General features: G+C 58.7%; 2 protein-coding genes across 2 annotated transcripts in view; one reads left to right on the top strand and one right to left on the bottom strand.

The window, feature by feature from the left end:
• Positions 1-7,863, top strand: part of TNFRSF10B (tumor necrosis factor receptor superfamily, member 10b) — an 8,166-nt gene extending 303 nt beyond the window's left edge. Inside the window, exons 2-10 of the mRNA XM_010562804.1 lie at positions 3,205-3,337; positions 3,642-3,770; positions 4,253-4,367; positions 4,453-4,544; positions 4,655-4,747; positions 4,880-4,920; positions 5,366-5,506; positions 5,956-6,037; positions 6,178-7,863. Coding sequence (XP_010561106.1) covers positions 3,205-3,337; positions 3,642-3,770; positions 4,253-4,367; positions 4,453-4,544; positions 4,655-4,747; positions 4,880-4,920; positions 5,366-5,506; positions 5,956-6,037; positions 6,178-6,470 — 1,119 coding nt within the window. The 3' untranslated portion in view covers positions 6,471-7,863. The remainder of the gene's footprint in view (positions 1-3,204; positions 3,338-3,641; positions 3,771-4,252; positions 4,368-4,452; positions 4,545-4,654; positions 4,748-4,879; positions 4,921-5,365; positions 5,507-5,955; positions 6,038-6,177) is intronic.
• Positions 7,864-10,126: 2,263 nt separating this feature from the next.
• Positions 10,127-17,966, bottom strand: RHOBTB2 (Rho-related BTB domain containing 2). Its single transcript, XM_010562803.1, has 10 exons — positions 17,679-17,966; positions 14,022-14,223; positions 13,713-13,816; positions 13,414-13,599; positions 12,291-13,315; positions 11,192-11,310; positions 10,957-11,107; positions 10,759-10,847; positions 10,443-10,548; positions 10,127-10,365 (listed from the first exon to the last, which is right to left on the bottom strand). Exons 2-10 carry the CDS (start codon positions 14,211-14,213, stop codon positions 10,127-10,129), a joined length of 2,211 nt encoding a protein of 736 aa, XP_010561105.1. The 5' UTR covers positions 14,214-14,223; positions 17,679-17,966.
• Positions 17,967-17,978: the final 12 nt, after the last annotated feature.

The following is a 17,978-nucleotide window of genomic DNA, read 5'->3' as shown; positions in this document are numbered from 1 at the left end:
AGCAGCGTGGAGGTGGGACGGGAAGGGTGATCTCAGCCCTGCTGGGTGTGGGGCAGTGAGCGGGCAAGTGCGCAAACGCTTGGCCCGGCGCGGTGCGAGGGCCGTGGGGCTCAGAAGTGACGTGGGGCTGGAGGCTCGCCCTATGGCGCTGCCTGCACTGGAGGGGATTTCCAGTGCCTTCGCTTCCAAGCTTTCTTTGCCATTTGGTGTCGGGATCTCGTGGTGATGCCAAGACCACGCGGGATGTTCGAAAGCGTCAGGGTCGGATGCAGGCAGCTCTGGGCTGCCTGGTGCAGGAATGCTGCCTCTCCAACTTGCCCAAATGTTGTCCAAAGCCTTAGCACCGCTGGCTTTTAGGACAGAAAAATCCCACCTGCGCGTATCATATTTCCCCATGGATTGGGCGTTGCCATAGAGCTCGGAAATACCTAAAGTCTCGTCTCACCTGAAGTCAGGGGAATCCTGCCCAGAGTTTTATCCCGGGGATCCTACCCTGAGTTTTATCCCAAGGCTGGCCTGTAATCCAGCCCAGCGGAGCCGTGGCCCCGGGACACATGGTTGGTGCTCCTGCGTTGGAATTGCTGTCGCTAAAGTCAGCACTGCCTGTAACAGGTTTTATAAGAGGGTCAGCTTCTCTTCCAGTTCCTTCCCTATCAGAGTTTATTTAGACTTGCTTGATAAAGTCAAGCCTTACTAAACCCACCACCTCAAGGCACGCTCTTAACAGCCTTTTTTTTTTACTTTTTCTCCCCTCTTCTTTTTAATAAAAGGGGAGGGGGAACTGATCAGAACTGGTGGTGGCCCACGTGATAATCATACGATATTGTGGCTGCATTTCCTTCCTTCCCTCACCAATGCTTCTTGCATCATGCCTGGACCTGGGCCACAGGCTCCTGAGGAGGAATGCTGCTGAATGTGTTTGTGGGAGCTCAGATTCCATCTGCGGGAAGTCTGGGGGGGAAAACCCCCACGTTCGTAAGACCTGTGCCCTTGGAGCAGAGGCATGTCGGGTATCTGCCTGGCATCTTTTTTATCCCTGGTCCTTAACACTGTTGGTTAAGAGCCTCTCTTGCTACAGTCGAGGGCTGCGTACTAATGCTGCATAGATGTTCGCTGATGGTCAGGAGTTCAGCGAGGGGTCTGTCCGCTGCTGTAGGGTCCAACTCCTTCCTTGGGATCGCTTCAGGAGAAAAACAAATCAGAGGTGGAAGAAGGGAAAGTTCAAAGCTTGATGCTTCTCAAAGCTTGATGCTTCCCAGAGCTTTTTCTCCAGACCTGATCATCCAGAAGGAAGAGGCTTTTAGCTGATGAGGGTGTTGGGGATTCCTGTTCCTGGTAATTCCTCTGCCTTGAGGCAACGTTGCTTTCTTGGGATGTTTACTGTGGGTGAAAACTACTCTTGAATACCATTGCGTCTCGCCCACGGCTCCCAGCCTGGCTTCTCCCCGTGCTTTGCAAGACTGATAGGTTAGTCAGGGATGGCAGCCCTTGCCTGCCAAGGGCTCTGTGGTGGGGTGATGTACTGGAACTGCACTTGCTGGGGAAGGTGGTGTGGGCTGATAACCTTATCGTGCACTTGTGCAAACTGTGCTGAGTCGCTTTTTCATGAAAAGCAATGAAATCCTGCACCTAAGGGGCCTTTCCAAACAGCAGATAATGCTGTGTTGTTGCTCTGATCACCTTCACGGCCTACCAGAATTTGAATGGGGAAGAAAGACTTTTCTAATTCCCTTATGGGAACAGTGAGGCAGTGGGACAGGTTGCCTAGTCTCAGTCCTGAAGACTTTCAAGACCAGAGTGGGTAAAGCCCTGAGAGCTGCTTGTGCCTGGGAGGTAAAAGCAAGACTTCTCTCCTAAGCTGGATAGAAAAGCACCCCTTAAACTTGCAAACCCTCCCAGCTGTAGAAAGCAGCAGCGGGAGATGCAGAGCTAGAAGCTGTTGGAAGGATGTGGATTTGATCCCTCCAAGTCAGGGTCTGGAGATGGTCCCGTTTCATGGCCTGGCCCGTCTCCGTGGTGTGTGTGAGTCCGTTGCTGTTCGTGGTGTGTGTGAGTCCGCTGTTTTTTTGGGTGTGCGCCACCCTTTGCAGTCCCGTGATTCAATGCTCACACCCTTCCTTGTACAAGCGCAGGAAGTGTCCGGAGAGCTGGAGGTCCGGGGAGGAGGAGAAGGGGGGGATTGGCTCTGTAGATGGCCAGGCTGGCCCAGGAGATGGACGGAACAGCTTGCATCTCTATTGTTTCAGCCTTTCAAGGCAGCTTCTGACTCACAGAAGAAATATTTGCTTTAAGAGGCAGGTTTCGTGCCCAGTGTATGGGAAGGGAAGAGGAAAGTGCCTCTGCCAGACTGTCACTGCCGTGCAGCACATGGCGTGACCGGGCATCGTTGTTTCCTATAACCCAGGGTAGAGGGGCAGAGGCTGGAGGTAGGGGCAGATTTATATCCATTTATATCCATGGAGTAGCCGTGCCCTGTGCTGGTTGAGAGGCCAAGGGCATTGTCCCCGTTGGGGACATTGGGGTACCCAAAGGCCCCCCAAACCCTGATGGGGCGAGTGGTCATTCCTATTGAGCATCGTCCCCCCCACAGCCGGAGCAACCCAGCTGGTACAGAAAAAGCTGAGCCAGCAGAAAGGTGCGCGGTGAGTTGGCGGAAACGGGGCCGTTGGCTTCCCGATCCGCAGCAAGATAACGCGGAAACACCAGAGGATGTGCTGTCCCCTGGGAGCCTGGAGCAGCCCGGGTGTTTCTTGTGGGCACAGGAGCCACGTACCAGCCTTGACACGGGGCTGGTTTCCTCCCCACAAACGCCCTCCCTGTTCCTCTTCCCTACCCTTCCATTTTCTTCGGTGCTGTTTGTTCATGCGCTCAGAAATTGGGGAAGGAAAGGGGGCCTGATGTTATCCTAAGGAAGCATTAGCGAGCCTTTGCCTTGCTGATAACCTGGCGCATGGGAATCCCTCCGCAAACCTCCTCCTTGTGCTTTGCCAAGGAAATAACCACCCTGGTATGGGGGAAAGTGCTCTTCACCTGCATCAAGGGGAGGTTTGGCCGCTGGGTCCAGCGGCTCTGAGCTGTCCCAGCGCTCCTCTCCTGCTTCACCTGAGCACACTGGGCAGAGCAGCTCTCGCCCTTCTCTTTCTTCCCTTGCCCTGTGGACTTGGGGTGGTTTTTAACCTGGGTTTTTCTATATTTTTTTAACAGGAGGCTTCTTTGGAAACTGCTGCAGCAGCACTGAATAGGAGGGACAAGTTGGATGCCTTGGACCGAAGCAGGGGAGGGGAAGAGTTTTACCGAGACCCAGACAGCGGTCGCTATTGCAAGAAGTGCCCCGCAGGTAAGGTCGTCTCAAACATCGATCACACCATGTGTGGCCTCGCCGTGTTTCTGCCTGCAGAGCCCATGTGTCCTTGCTCCTCGCGAGGAGGCAGTGGGTGCTCCAGCTCTCCCCTGCTCCACTGTCCTGAGACCTAAGGACTCATTATGGGAACATTTTCCTTTTGATGGTTCCCTGTTCACCTCTTAACTTCACTGGCAGTGGAATCAACTCCCTCTCTGCAAAGACATCTCCGTCCTGTGCTGTATGTTCACAGATACACCCTTTGTTTCTCCTCCTCTTCCCCAACCACCCTTTCTTGCAGGCACTTACGTTGCAGGGCAGTGTGAAGAGCAAAATGGCTCCAGCAAGTGTTTGCCGTGTAAAGAAGATGAATACATCGAATACCCAAACAGCTTTACCAAGTGCCTTGGCTGCCGGACGTGTAGGGAAGGTAGGAGCTGGTGTGTAAGAGGGCGATGCGGGCTGATAGCAGTGGCTGGGTTCAGCTGACTGGTGACCTCTCAATTGAAGAGCACGGTCACCTGCAGCATCCCCAAAGAGTGGCTCAGGCTGCGGGGAGCAGGTTGGGTCCGGAATTGGTGCAGCAGCTTGTGCCAGACCTATGTCTCTGTTCAATGCAGCATCCCTTGTGCAAAGCTTGGACACGAGACCTCCAGCAAGGACCAGGAGGATGGGGCTCACGGCAGCGTTGTAGGCTGCTGGTGGAGCTTTGATGCAAGCATTGCTTTTCTCTTGGGCACGGTGAGGTGTGGGGCAGGAAAGGGTAAGGCTGAAACTCAACAGCAGAGAGTGACTTGGTCTTCCCCAGGCTTGCGGGTCAGCTCGCGTTGTTAGCCCCATTAACGAAGGAGGCGGGTGGAGGAGCGTGGTGCGGAGGGGCTGGGGTAGACCTGTCTCTCCTCTCGCCAGCAGATCAGGTGGAGCTGAGCCCCTGCCAAGCTGTCAGGGACACGCAGTGCGCCTGCAAGAACGGCACCTTCTGCTCCCCGGACCACCCCTGCGAGATGTGCCAGAAGTGCCGGCCCCAGTGAGCTGAGTGACATGGTGGGTCCCGCTGGGGTCCGTGCTGGGACCCCCAGCCGCTGAGCCTGCCCCGTCTCCCCCTTTCCCAGGTGTCCCAAGGACGAAGTGGAGCAGGCTCCCTGCACGCCGCACAGCGACCGCCAGTGCGGTCCTCCCACCGGCACCTTCTCCGGCTTATCTAGTAAGTGGGGGGCTGCTGGAGGAGGGGAGACGGGCTGGGGGATGGAGGTGTGAGCTGCTGCTGAGAAGACCAGGAGCAGCTCCCCACGCAACCTCTTTTATCCACTTTAGCCAACTTGATCGCAACCATCGTAGTGGTGGTATTTGTGGTCGTGTTTGTGCTCGCCTTACTCGTCTGCAAGTGCTGCTGCCGACGTTCCCCAGGTGAGCACCGGGTGCGGGGGAGCCCCAGAGCGCTCGCTCTGGCTGGGGGGGGTGTCTGCGTGGATGTGGGCTGGGTGGGAAGAGGGACCTGCCTGGGAGAAGAGGGATCACGACACGGTTTTCATCTTCCAGGGGACGGGAGAGACCTCAGCGGGAAGTCCTGCAGCGTAATGGTGAGTTGCCGGGATGGTAGAGGGGGTGGCAGCTCCGTTTGTGGGGTCCCCCGTGCCCTTCGCTCCCCACTTTGCCTGCAGCTCCTGGGAGGGCTGGAGGAGCAGGGGGACGAGTCTCGCCCCTGCAGGGATGTGGTAGACCCGAGCCAAGCAGAGGAGGGTCTCTGGTAGTGCCCTGCTGTATGTGGGGTGCTTGCAGCCCCCTCTCCAGTGCCATTAACCCTTCCCCGGCAGAGGTGCCGGCGCATCTGGGGACCCCGGGTTAAAGGGAGGGCTGCGTTATACCGGGGCCCCTTCAAGCTCAAGGTGAGCAAGCGAGCCGTGCCCTTGAAACCACGGCAGGGTGGGTGCCACCGCCGTAGACGGCATCCCTGAGGGGTCGGCGTGAGCTCTGCCCTCCCGGGACCGCTCAACTCGGCTGGTTTGTGCTTTTCTCCTACTGCAGGACTACCTGTGGCGGCAGCTGACGAGGGACCAGAGGGGGGGCCTGGGGACGCAGGACAATATCCGCAACGAGCGGTTCTCCAGGGATCAGCTGCTCCCCAGGGCTCCCGGTTTGGTGACTCCCAGTGCTCCGGGGCCAGAGGTACGTGAGCGTGCCCCTCTGCTCCGTCGTGCTCAGCCGAGGTCTGATGCTTTCCTCTGCCTACACCAAGCTGATCAGCCTGGGGGGTTTCCAGGGCTGGACTACGGTTTCTGCACAGAGACTGCAAGGGGTCTCTTGTTCTGGGTTCAGGACTGCAAAGTCTGCTCCTTGCAGTCAGCTGCCAGAGTCTTCTGCAGATTTAACACTGATACTGAGCAAACAGAGAGCTCTTCTCCCCCTGGCCAGGACCCATGAGGCAGCTCTCCCCTGCTCGTGGCCTGCTGTCATCCCAAATTAGGAAACCATGGGTGTCCTGGGGTGAGGTGGTGATCTCCTGCCCCAACAGCCCCCGGGGAGAGGGAGAGGGTCTCCAACCCCCCCGTTAAAGGGGCTTGGGGACAGCGTTGGTGCCAGGGCTTGGTAGGTGCTATAGGACGTTGTCTTTCCAGGTGGTGCCGCCGAGGAGCTCACATCCCAGTGTGAAACCCAGGAGGAATCTGGTTCCAGTGCAAGGAAAAGACCCTGTTATCCGTAAGTGTTGGGGCCCAAGAGATGTGCTGGGGGGTAGGGAGGGAGTGAGCCTGCAGGATGAGCTTTCTGGGCAAAATGCATTCTGACCCAGCAGTCTGTTCTCTACCCTGTTCTCTGAGCTCTTCCCTTCCCCCCTCTAGTTTTGAGACGCTCTTTTGACATCTTTGCCCGAGAAGTACCCTGCAAGGACTGGAAGAGATTTGGCCGAGCCCTTGAACTGCTGGAGAACGACATTGCCCTCGCAGAGATGAACGACAGGTATTCGCTGGAGCCCTTCTTCCAGATGCTCAACACGTGGCAGAACAGACAAGGGATGAACGCCTCTGTGAACATGCTGTTGGAGACCCTGCACCAGATCAATCTCGGAGGGATCGCAGAGGACATCTCCTCCAAGCTGGTCCAGCAGGGATCTTTCCAATACGAAGTGAGCTGAGGAGCAGGGCAGGCCCTGCCTCTCCCTACTTCAAGCTGAAGCCGTGAATACCTCTAAGAACACTTGAATTTTATCTTTTTATAGCCCTCCTGTGGCTCCTCTCTTTTTGAAGCCATTGTACAGTTCAGCTGAGCCCAGAGGATTTGATCCTCTCATGAAGTACAAACCTCGTGGTCCTCTCTGCTGAAGCTATGGGCTTGACATTGGTGCTTCCTTATGAAATCCAAGCCGGTGCCTTGATTTCACTGGGTCAATGCAAAGAGCCTAAAACTATTGCAAGCTGCCTCTGGGACTGTCTCGTTTGGAAGTGCTGGTACTATACGGACATCTTCAGGATCAGTGCAGAGAAGGGCCTTTGCAGGTTGCAGGCATCCCTGTGGTTTTTTAACTGGATCATCCTTTATTGGAGGGTTCCTGGCGTCATGCAATGGCTTCTGCTTGTAGAACATCTCTAAGCTGGCCAGCAAGCTTAATACTGTATGCTTGATGGGGAAGCATTAACTGGGTTCTCGGGGAACTTTCTCAAAGCTGTTGACTGAATTGTATTTTAGGTGATAGTAGTTCTGCTTGCTGTTAGGAATCAGTTTGAAACTGGACTTTGAGGGGAGGGTGGGAATGATTTACTTGCTCTGTGATCACTGGGGTTGCCTAAGAAAAGGGTCAGTGCGGGGAGCGAGTGAGCTCCTCCTCGGAGCAGGATGGCATACATGGGCAGCAAACCATCGGTGTGCCAGAAACCTCCTTCTCCATGACCTCGGTCAAGTCGGTTAGTTCCCATTCCCTTGGCCGTGGGGTGGCTTTGCTGTCCCTGCCTGTCCCCAACCAGTGAATACACTGAGGTCTGAGCCAGGCCGTGGGTACCCGCCGTCCATCCTCCAGCTGGATGGGTTGCTCCTCAAACACTTTGCCCCTTGCTCTGGCTCTCACACATAGCTCAGGGACAACTTGGCTGGAAAAACTACTGCATTACTTGAGCTGACTACATGTGCTGCCACCCTGGTACAGCCCAGCCCACCAGGACCCACCAGACTAGATAATCTGTACGATCCCTTCTAACCCAAACCAGTCTGTGATTCTGTGACCTTCCCCAGCGTGGTGGGAGAGTGCGAGGGGCATTGCCAGCCCCTCTCCGTGGCCAGGGCTGCCCTGTGCTGCAAAGCACCCGTCCCTCCCGCTGCCACCCCTTCTCCCCCCTCCTTACAACACTCAAAAAACACAAGCAGACAGTTTGTATTTATGTATTTATTTAGTAATTGTAAACATGTACATATATTAACTTAAAAGCTAATATAAAAATAGTGTTTTTTTACTATGCATGATTGTGTGTTTTTATACAGAGCTCTGGCCCAGCCAGTTTGCTATTTCCAGTTTTTACATGTCTCTTTATGAAGGAAGAATAAACTTTTAAAAAATCCTCCTGATTTCTCATCTTTTTTTAAAATTTTTTTTTTCCCTTGCTCTGCCACAACGCTGGCGATGGTCTGTTCTAGGTTTCAGTGGGCACCAAAGGAGCTGGACCAGATGCTCAGCAGCTGCTCCGCGTGGCACTGAGGACCCAGCCCGTGGCGTTAGTGCTCTGCCACACCGGCATCCTGCCAGGAACGGTCCCCACCAGCGATGCTTCTACCAGGAAAAGTCCCCAGCAGCCAACCTGGGCTCTGCCTTTACACCTACGCCATGAATCCCGTGCTCTTTTAAGTCGCCTGCAAAAGCAGGAGGCTGAAACCTCAGTCCCTTGGGTGTGCAGGGGCTGGGACCCCGGGGCCAAACGATGCTGCCTGACCCCTGTGACGGAGCTGCTGCTGCTGCTGGGGGGGGGCCGCGGTGCTCCCCGCTCCGGCTACACCCAGCCAGGGCTCTGTGTGTTGCAATAGCCGTGTTGCAAATCCATGCAGTGCTTAGTGAGAAAAGGGTTCTGCTCGCCCCAGAAAGCCCCCTTGAGCTGCCTGCCAGCCTTCGCACTGCAATTGGGTTTATCGAGAACGCAGGGCTGGGGCAAGTGCTAAAAGCAGGAGCTTTTGGTGACCTGCCAGGAGGCTTTGTGCCTGAGGTCCTGTCCCGGGCAGCCCCACGTGCCTCCCAAGCATGCAAACCTGGGCAGGGAGCTCCTGCAGAGCCAGGCACATGCAGGATTTAATGCCAGGACACAGGGGCTTGGGTCCTGACCTGGGGAAGGCAAACAGGGCTCAGAAGCAGTGGCGAGCACCCAGATTTGAAAGGGAAAGAAACTTCTCGTCCTACCTCCTCGCTGGTGCTGCAAAGTGTGAAAACACCGAGTGTAAGCTCACTGGAGCTGCAACCTTGCTCCTGCATCTGTGGCTGAGGATGAGCGTGCGAAATGAATGACTCCGAGGTGCTCTACCGAGGCCAGCCGGGAAGAGGAGCGATGCTGAGCAGGAGGGGACACCACCGGGAGCATCCCTGCCAGAGCATCCCTACGTGCTCGCTCCGGCAGCAGCCTCTGCCAGGGATAGGCTCAAAGGAGCTTTCCCGTTCCCAGCTGGGGAGGGCGAGCGGAGGTTTGGGTCCCTTCTGCTCACCCACCCTGCCTGGAAATCCTGCAAAGCCCCTGGGCCCATGCTGCCATCTCCTGCTGGTACCTGCTGTGTTTGTGCACCTACAAGGACACAGGTGGGACACGCAAAGTTAGTCGGATGGTAAAGCCACCTCTCGTTGTACAAGGCTTTTTGACGGCCGGATCCTGCAACGCTTCTCCACTGTCCCTGTCCATCCCGGGAGCGCTGGTGGAAGGGTGCTGGTGTCACCCCGAGCAGGGCACAAGGCTGCCCTGTGTCCAGCCGCTTCCTCCCAAACACACAGGGACCACGCTGGGCTTTTAAAATACCATTTATTACAATGGAGCCTTCCAGGCTAAAATCCCAAGCCAAGGGCCTGGGGTTGGTTTCTGGTGTGGCAGGTTGCAGGGGTGGGTGGGTGTGGGATTGTTGGTTTGTTGTTTTTTTTTGCTTTAAGTTTTTCTAAACTAAACCAAAAAGTTAAGAGGCAGGGAGGAGAGAGCTCCTGTCCCCTCCTGCTCCCCGAATTGGGACAGACCCCACTTGTGAGCAGAAGGAAGGATGCTGTAGTGCCTTGAAGCATTTGGGGACCGGGGTCCCCTGCACCCTGCCTGACCCTGCTGCAAGTCGAAGGGGGGTGGCAGGACCCCCCCAGCGGCTCCGGCCGCCCAGGGTGGCGAGATGCCATCAGACAAACCAACCATATCCCGCAGCCTGTGGTTACAAATTAAACTGGAAGCGGGATGGGATTCTTCTTCTTCCTCATGCTGCTGATGTTCAAAAAAAACCCCAAAACCAAACCCAACCAAAAAAACCCCAACCAAAACAAAATAAAACCACAACACAGCCCTCGTGCTCCTGTAAACATGAGTTTCTCCTGCTGCTCGGTCTCTGCCAGTCCTGCAGTGCGCTGCCAGCTGCGGCGCGGGGAGAGCAGGGCTCCAGGAGCGCCGGGGGCTGGCGCCCGACCCCGAGCCCCTCCGCAGGGACGGGCCCCTGCTACCACCACCTCCTCTGGGGCTTCGGCCGGTGGCGTCCGCTCCACGCCTGATGCTGGGGCAGATCACCCCGCTCTTCCTCCTCCTCCTCCTCCTCCCCGTCGCCTCCCAGGGATGCTGGAGCCAGGGCAAGGACGGGCTTTCAAACCACAGCTGAGGAGGAGGAGGAGGAGGAGGAAGAGGAGGCTGTGGCTGCCGACGATGAAGGAGAGGAGGAAGGGGAGGTGGAGGCGTTCCAGAAGAGCCATCGCCTCTTGGGCTGCCGTTTGAGGTGGAGGTAGTCTTCCTTCTCCCGCTCCTTCTTCGCCCGCTGGTAGTGATCCTCCTCCTTCAGGTACCACACCGGCGGCCAGCGGTGCTTCTCGAAGTACTCCTGGTTCTCTGCGGGGAGACGGGGGGGGTGAGGGCAGTGCCGGGACCACCAGGACCCCCATCATCCCACTCCGGCCCCCGCTCACCTCCTGACATGGCCTTCATATCCCGGGGGAACTTGCGGCAGACGTTGTTGTAGTTGGTGCAGATGTGATGGAGGCACCAGTCGGCAAGCTGGTAGGCGCAGTGGAACTGGAAGAGATGGAGCCCGCGTCAGAGCCACCATGGCACGGACCACTGGGGAAGCAGGAGGGATTCACCCTATTCCTCCCACGACATCCAAGACCAGACCCGGTTGTCCTCTCTGCCAGGACAACATAACCCCCCCGAGCTGCCAGACCCCTCTTGCATGGCACCACCTTGCTCCATCCCCATCCCTGCCAGCACGGGCTCCTGTCCTACCTGAGCCAGCTCCAAGAACACAAGCACGTCCCCGTCGATGTCCACCATCATCTGCGCCGCCTCCATCAGACCGGTGACGGTGTACTGCTCTGTGGGGGACACAAAGAGTTAACGGGGTGACAGCAGAAGCATCGCGCTGCCACCGAGCTTGGGGACGATGGGGGGGGACGACACGACACCGTCACCGCCTCGACTCACCGGTGAGAGCCACCAGGTGCGGCAGGCAGAGGCGGTTGGCGAGGATGATGAGCTTCATATCGTCAAGGTCGGGGCTGGAGCTGAACTGCCCCGTGTAGAGGTACTCCAGCACCGCCCGCATGCAGCTCTTGCTGGTGTAAGGAAGTGCCACCTGGGAGACACACACCGCTCGTCACCCCACGGCCGTCCCCGGCTGTCCCACCGTCCCGGGACAAATCCCGGGGTTCCTCCTCACCTCGTTGGTGGAGCTCTCCACAAAGGGGCCGCCGAACATCGCGGCCATCCAGTCGCAGCTGGAGATGAGCAGGGGCTTGTGGGCACTGATAGCACCGTCATCCAGCACGAAGGTGACATCTGGGGACAAGGAGAGGGATGCTACTGGGACTCGTCCCCATTACCCGGGGGCTCAGCCACCCCCTGCCACAAAATGTCTCGCACCGGGGACAGCGGAGGGAAGGGATAGAGCCTGGCATATCCTATAATTTGTCCTAAGCATGTCTTTTTTTTTTTTTTCCCCCCCAACGTCCCCCGCCAGCTCAGAGGAGCTCAGGGAAGGGCCGTGGCAGGGCTCTGGCTCTTCTGAGGGATTTTCCCAAGACTTACCATGACACATTTGAAGGCAAAGGGGAAAACCCCGGGAATCAAATGTCTTGCCCAAGCTTGAGTCCTTGGGAGAGCTGGGAACAATGCTGGGGATCTCCTGCCCCCCTCCCCCCCCAACTCTGCTCTCCACCCTGGACGACGGCTTCTCCCCGAGGTGCACCAGGGGCCAGCACACATCTGTCCCCTGACAGTGACAGCTTGACCACATCAAGGTCCATCGTCACAAAACAAATTCAGCCGGAGGGAGGCTGGGACAGTGACAACCCCCTGGGACGTCACCCTGCGGCACCGCAGCACAAGCCGGTGGCACGTGGTGCTTGGCGGAAAGCTGGGGAAGTCCTACCAAGGGCACATTGCTCCTCGTAAATCAGATGACCCTGTGAAAATCTGGGCCTGGGAGGGAAGGAAGTCGCCTTTGCTGCTCTCCCGTAAATAAACAGAGCTGTCAGACAGGCTGGGGAGCAGGAAACCCTGGGGAAGGGCCATTACACTCACACTTTCTGGGGAAAAAAGAAAAAAAAAAAAAAAGCGCTATAAAAATCCCAGAAACGCAAAGTGCGATCAAAAACCCCAGGGAAGACGAGTCAGCGCCTGCTGACCCGTGGCACGGCTGCTCTGCTCACGCATGGGGCAAAGCCAGGAGGTCTGAGCCCCCCATGCATCTGGCAGAGCCCCCGCCAAGGGAGAGCGGGGTGCTGCGGCTGGTCCTCCCCCTCGGCCCAGAGTCGTACCCGAGAAAGTCCCCTTGGCCAGGCATTCCTTCACCCGGTTGGTCCTCCGGACATGGAAGGCTTTGGTGATCTCCTGGTTCATGAACGCCTCGTTGTTGAGGATGTTGGCCACCATCATGCGGAGGTCGAAGACCTCCAGCAGCTCAGCGATGTGAGCAATGTGCATGAGGTCCCGCTCGTTCTCATCCAGCTCCCCTGTGTACAGGTACTTCAGCACGGCCCGGAAAGGACCTGGCTGGATGGAAGCATCCATCTTCACCACCACCATGAGCTTGGACTTGTAGGTCAGCGGGTCTTCTGCCATCTCCTCCTGGATGCTGGTGAAAGCCCGGCTCCAAGAGGAAAGGTCCCTTCCCCGCCGCAGCCCACGCTCCCCGTTCTCGTAGCGGTTGCCCCGCAGGATCCCATCACTGGTGGAGGCTCTAAGGCACGGTTTTCGTTGGCCGGATCCGGCCTCCTCGGTGCTCTCGCAGATGTCAAAGCTCGCGGCTCGGAGGAGGAAATCCCGCCCGTGGTGCCTCTCCTCTTGGTGCAGCATCCGCTCGGCAGCCGCGGTGACAGCCACCCCAAAGCCATGGCCCGCGGCGCTCTGCTGGTCCTCCTCGCTCAGGTCCATGAGGAACAGGTCGTAAAATTTGGAGGAGGAGGTGGAGAGGTAGATCTTGTGTGCGTAGATTTTGATCTTCTCTTGCAGCACCAGGATGACGTCTGCGCACAGGGGGTCCTCCAAGAGGTGGGCTGGGCGCTCCTCGTTGTTGGAAGGGGGGTCCGGGACGATGATGATGGGCGGAGGGGGCCTGGGGGGCAGGAAGGGGGCTTGGAGAAGAGGCCGCTGCACGTTGCGGAGGTGGGACTTCCAGAACTGCAGGTGACGGCGGGAGATGAGGGCGGCACGGATGGCATTGTCAAAGACGTCCTTGATGCCGAACTGAGCCACCACGCTCGTCTCGTAATAGGGGATCCCCAGCTCCTTGGCTACCTCCCTCCCCTTCTCCGGGGGAAGGATCTCGTTAGGTTTGATTGGCCTGAAAAAGAGGGGAGATAACGAAGAGACCTCTTCAGATGCATGATAAGGAGAAAGCATTGGGCAGACGCGGACGTCTCCGGGGCACAAGAGTCCCACCTGGCCAAGGGTCGCCGTGCCCGATTGACGGCCTCCAGGTCGGCATAGCGCAGGTCGAGCTGGCAGCCCACCAGGATGACGGGCGCGCGGGGACAGAAGTGCTTGATCTCTGGGTACCACATGGTCTTCACATGGTGCAGGGAGTTGGGGTTGGCGATGGAGAAGCACAAAACCACAACGTCGGACCTGCAAGGAGAGGAGGGTCAAGGTCCGGCTTGGCGACGGAGCCAAGCCCGCCGTGCTTTGGCATTGCCCTCCCTCCCTGCCCAGGGTAGCACGAGGCTCTGCCTCTCCCCTACCTGCCATAGGCAAAGCGCCTATCTTTGTGGTGGTCACCAAAAGTGTCCCAGAGCCGCAAGGACACACTAACATCGTCTACCACATCCCGGGAGCGCTCCAGCACCTGCGGGAACAGAAACACCATCCAGCTCCCGAGTCCTCGAGCCCTGCAAGAGCAGGGTTGTCCCCACCACGTGCAGGGTACGGAGGAGTAATTCACAATTCCGCTGCGGGAAGGATGCAACTCCATCTCCTCGGGGTTCCCACGTCATGCCCATGAACTGAGTCTCCCCCCCCACATCCCTGCCCTGCTCCCCGACTGCCCTCACCTCCTGGCAGACGCGGTACTGGTCGATGGCCCACACCGTGGGCACGTGGGTGGCGAGGAGCTGGTACTGGGTCAGCGTGGCATTGCAGGCGCGGGCACAGATGAGTCGGGTCTTGCCCACCGCGTTGTCCCCGACCACGACGCACTTGATAGTTTCTACGTTTGGCCTCTCATAATCCATGTCAGAATCCATTAATTGGGACCTGCAGGGGGAAGGAGGAGGGGGGCGGTCAGGGAATAAAGCCGGGACAAGCTAGGGGGGGGGGGCTGTCTCCAGACGGGACGGGATGCCGAGGGGGTCGAAGCAACAAGATGATGCCGATACTCACGTTCGGAGCTGCCAGCCCCTCGCAGCACGGGGGAAGCTCTGCAACGACCGGCAGCCGGGAGCCCCAGCGAAGGCAGGGAGCGAAGGCAGCTGCCCACCGCTCCCCGCCAGTCCCCTTTAAAATTTAATGTTCTCGTGGCAGCGTGCGTTCTCTGCCGCGCGTCAGACACATGCCCTGCGTTTGATTCGACCCTCCTCCCTCCCCGTCTCTCTGGCCCTGGCTCATGCTTGTTCATGTGAGATGAGGCTTTTTTTTTTTTTTTTTTTTTCCCCCCCCCCTTTCCCCTTTCTCCCTCACCAGCATTTTTGCAAACGAAGCTTCCAGATCCGCCCGACCGAGCGCACACCCGGGCACTGCCAGCCTCACCAGCTGCCAGTCTTGGGGGAGCACCAGGTCTATCCCTTGACACCAACCTGCCCCGGCTTTTCCCATCCCATTCCCAGAGGGGATATTTGCTTCCAGCTAAGAGCAGCAAAAGAGAAGAAAACTCGTTATATTTCCAGGAGGCTTTGGGAAGGCTCCCAGCATCGCTGGCCTCCCAGGACCAGGTATGACCCAAACCCTCCCGAGAGGGAGGTTGGTGCTACGGGTGCTGCGAAGCCCATGTGAAGCGCCCGTATCTGGCAAACGGGCGTCCCCAGGTGTAGCACCCTTTGTCCGTTCAGAACCCCAGAGTTTAAATCAGCCAGAATTAACTCATCACAGCATTAAGCAAGGGATTTATGAGATTTCCAGGGGGAAGAGCAGGGAGGAGACGGAGGGAAGGGGAGAAGGACAAAAAAAAAAAAAACCATCCCAATTGCTCTGAACTTCTCAAAGCTGCAGATCTCTCCCCACCCTTGTCACTCCCTCCTGGCACCGGCCTCCCGAGCTGCTATAATAAACCACCAGCGCAAAGGCTCAGTGAGCTAAAATACCCGGTAACGATGGCAACCAAGCCCTGCACGCGGGGACCACGGACGCAGTTCCCTAAACTAGCAGCCTGGCAAGGACTTTCCAATGTTAGCACCTCCTTCCCGTGCGCAAGCTCTCTGAGCACACCTGGCTACACCAGCCCGGAGGAGACGGCACGTGAGAGGGCTCAGCACCAAGCAGGACTGAGCCACAAGCCTTGTGGGCAAGCGTAGGCAAAGGCGGGTGGCACAAATCCAGGTCGCTTTAGGTGCCAGCGCTGAGACATCGGCTGGTCCCAAGGCAAAACTTCTCCGAGTAGTTGTCGCCGCATGCCACGTCCCCTCCATCCTTTGGGATGCGGGGAATGCTGTCCGCTGAGGGCATTGAAAACCAGGGACAGCAACCTCCTTGGGCTCTGCACAGCAAAAAGGAGTCAGAGCAGGTTGACTCCTTCCCCGTTAGCCCCTGGAAATGAATTTCCATCTCACACATCCCCATCCACCGCTGTTCCCAGTCTCTTGCTCCTCCCGGGAATCAGCTTTGCTCTGTAGGGCCAGGAGATCTCCAGGGGGGTGGTTAGTGCTCAGGGAGCTTTGTTGCGGTTATTTTTAGGGCCAGCCATGCTCTCAAGTCGGCCGAGCTCACTCAGACAGTGGGTCGAAGGCACACAGAGATGACAACTGCGGTTGGCAGTCTGGATGCTTGCCCCGCACCCAGCCAAGCACCGGGGACTTGGGAGCCCGCTTGGGAAGTCCGGTGCCCCGAGGGAATTAAAGGCTAAATCCTAATGGGATCAGCGTCTGCGATGAGGAAAGGAAGAGGGGGACAGCAGTGGGCACAAAATGCAGGCTCCAAATAAAGCAAAAGCATGCTGGGGAACTCCGGCAGCCCCATGGGGGTAGCTCACAGCCCCCCACCCATGAGACATCACCCCAGGAGGGGGCTGAGCCTCTTTGCAGGGACAATTTCAGCAGCACCATGCCACCGCCTCTGCAGCCCCCCTCCCCGCCTTCCCCACCATCACCTCTCTCCCCGGGGACGGTTCTGAAACCCACCAGAGAGCAAAAAATAACCAGAGATGTCAAGACATCAGAGTTCTGCCCCCCCCGCAACAAAAGCCCTTCTCTGGGGAGCAAGGCCGCTCCAGCCAGCAGCCCCCCCAGCCCCGCTCTCCCGCCGCAGTCCTGCACCCAAACTACGGGCATCCAATTCCCATCCCTCCCCTCCCGCAAGGAGAACCCCAAAATTGCTCCTTCCCGGCTGCCCAGCCTGCTGTTGCCAAGGCAACTGCACCATCACCCCGGGAGCCGTCGCCTAGCAACTCCCAGGCTAAAAATCCTTCATCCCGCACCTCGAGAGGGGAGGAGAACCCCCAAAACCCGGGGGGGTTGGAAACCACCCCAAAACGGCAGCAATGCACAAAAATAACGCGGCAATTCCCGTGACCCTCCTGGCAACTGGGGGCTGGGGGGGGGGGAAGATGGAGTCTGGGAGGTCCCACGGAGGCAGTTGGGGCTGTGCAGGCCGTGGGGAGGGGTAATGGGGGTTCGGGGGTGGTGGTGGTGTGGGAACTGGGCCCCAAGCGGGGCTGCAGCACGGCCGGGCCCGGTCACGGCATCGGCACTGGGGGATGCGGCTGGCCGGGGGCACTGGGAGCGGGTGCGGGACATTGCAAGGGGACCGGGGGTGCAAGGAGTAGTCGGATTGTGGGTGGGGGGCAATGCAAGGGGGTCGGGGAGCACCAGGACTGGGTGAGGGGCATTGCAAGGGGGCCAGGGATCCTTGGAGCAGCAGGATTGGGGGTGCAGGGCATTGCAAGGGGGCTGAGGAGCACCGGGAGTGGGTGCAGGGCATCGCAAGGGGGCTGGGGGTGCAAGGAGTAGCTGGATTGGGGGTGCGGGGCATTGCAATAGGGTCGGGGGTGCAAGGAGTAGCTGGATTGGGGGTGCGGGGCATTGCAAGGGGGCTGGGGAGCACTAGGACTGGGCGAGGGGCATTGCAATAGGGCCGGGGGTGCTCGGAGCAGCAGGATTGGGGCTGTGGGGCATTGCAAGGGGGCCGAGGAGCACCGGGAGCGGGTGCGGAGCTTTGCAAAGGGGCCAAGGGTGCTCGGAGCACCCAGATCGGGGGTGCGGGACGTCGCAAGGAGGCTGGGGAGGACCTAGGCCGGGGGTGCGGGGCATCGCAAAAAGGGCTGGGGGGTGCGGGCTGCACCGGGGCCGGGTGCGGGGCATTGCGCGGGGGCTCGGGGGTGCACCCAGGCCGGGGGTACGGGGCATTACGAGGCGGCGGTGGGTGCATCGCGAAGGGGCCGGGCCCTCGCCGTTCCCCGGGGCCGGAGCAGGATGCGCGGAGGCGGAGCGGGCGCGGCGGAGGATGGCGGGGAGGGGAGGGAGGGGGGGGATGGCGGTGGGTGGGTTATCCCCGGTCCTTACACCAACACAGACGAAGCGGCGGCTCCCAGGGGCCGGGACCGGGCTCGCCCCTCCGGACATGGCCACGGCGCAAGTTGCGCGGTTCGTCTCTACGTTCTTCGGTACCGCGCTACGCGGCTTAGGGCCTGGGGCGCGGGGGCCCATCCCGGTATCTCCCCCGCATCCGCGGCCCCGTTAAGGCTGCGTTGCGCGGAGCCCTGCGCGGAACGCTGCGCGGAGCCCTGCGCGGAACGCTGCGCGGAACGCTGCGCGGAGCGGCGCGCTGCAGTCCGGCCCGCCCCGCCTTTCATTCACAAAAAA

This window comes from Haliaeetus leucocephalus, unplaced genomic scaffold, assembly GCF_000737465.1.
Source record: "Haliaeetus leucocephalus isolate CR32 unplaced genomic scaffold, Haliaeetus_leucocephalus-4.0 Scaffold162, whole genome shotgun sequence".
Lineage (NCBI taxonomy): Eukaryota > Metazoa > Chordata > Aves > Accipitriformes > Accipitridae > Haliaeetus > Haliaeetus leucocephalus.
The sequence above is the reverse complement of the archived record's forward strand: the minus strand, read 5'-3'. Positions and strand labels throughout refer to the sequence as shown.

Bases quoted from the DNA above. Each gene is read 5' to 3' on its own strand.
- RHOBTB2 (XM_010562803.1), bottom strand. From the start codon at position 14,213: ATGGATTCTGACATGGATTATGAGAGGCCAAACGTAGAAACTATCAAG. The intron at 13,817-14,021 runs GTGAGGGCAGTC...CTGTTCCCGCAG, and splicing joins AGTACCGCGTCTGCCAGGAG to GTGCTGGAGCGCTCCCGGGA. The intron at 11,108-11,191 runs GTGAGGAGGAAC...TGTGTCTCCCAG, and splicing joins TGGAGAGCTCCACCAACGAG to GTGGCACTTCCTTACACCAG.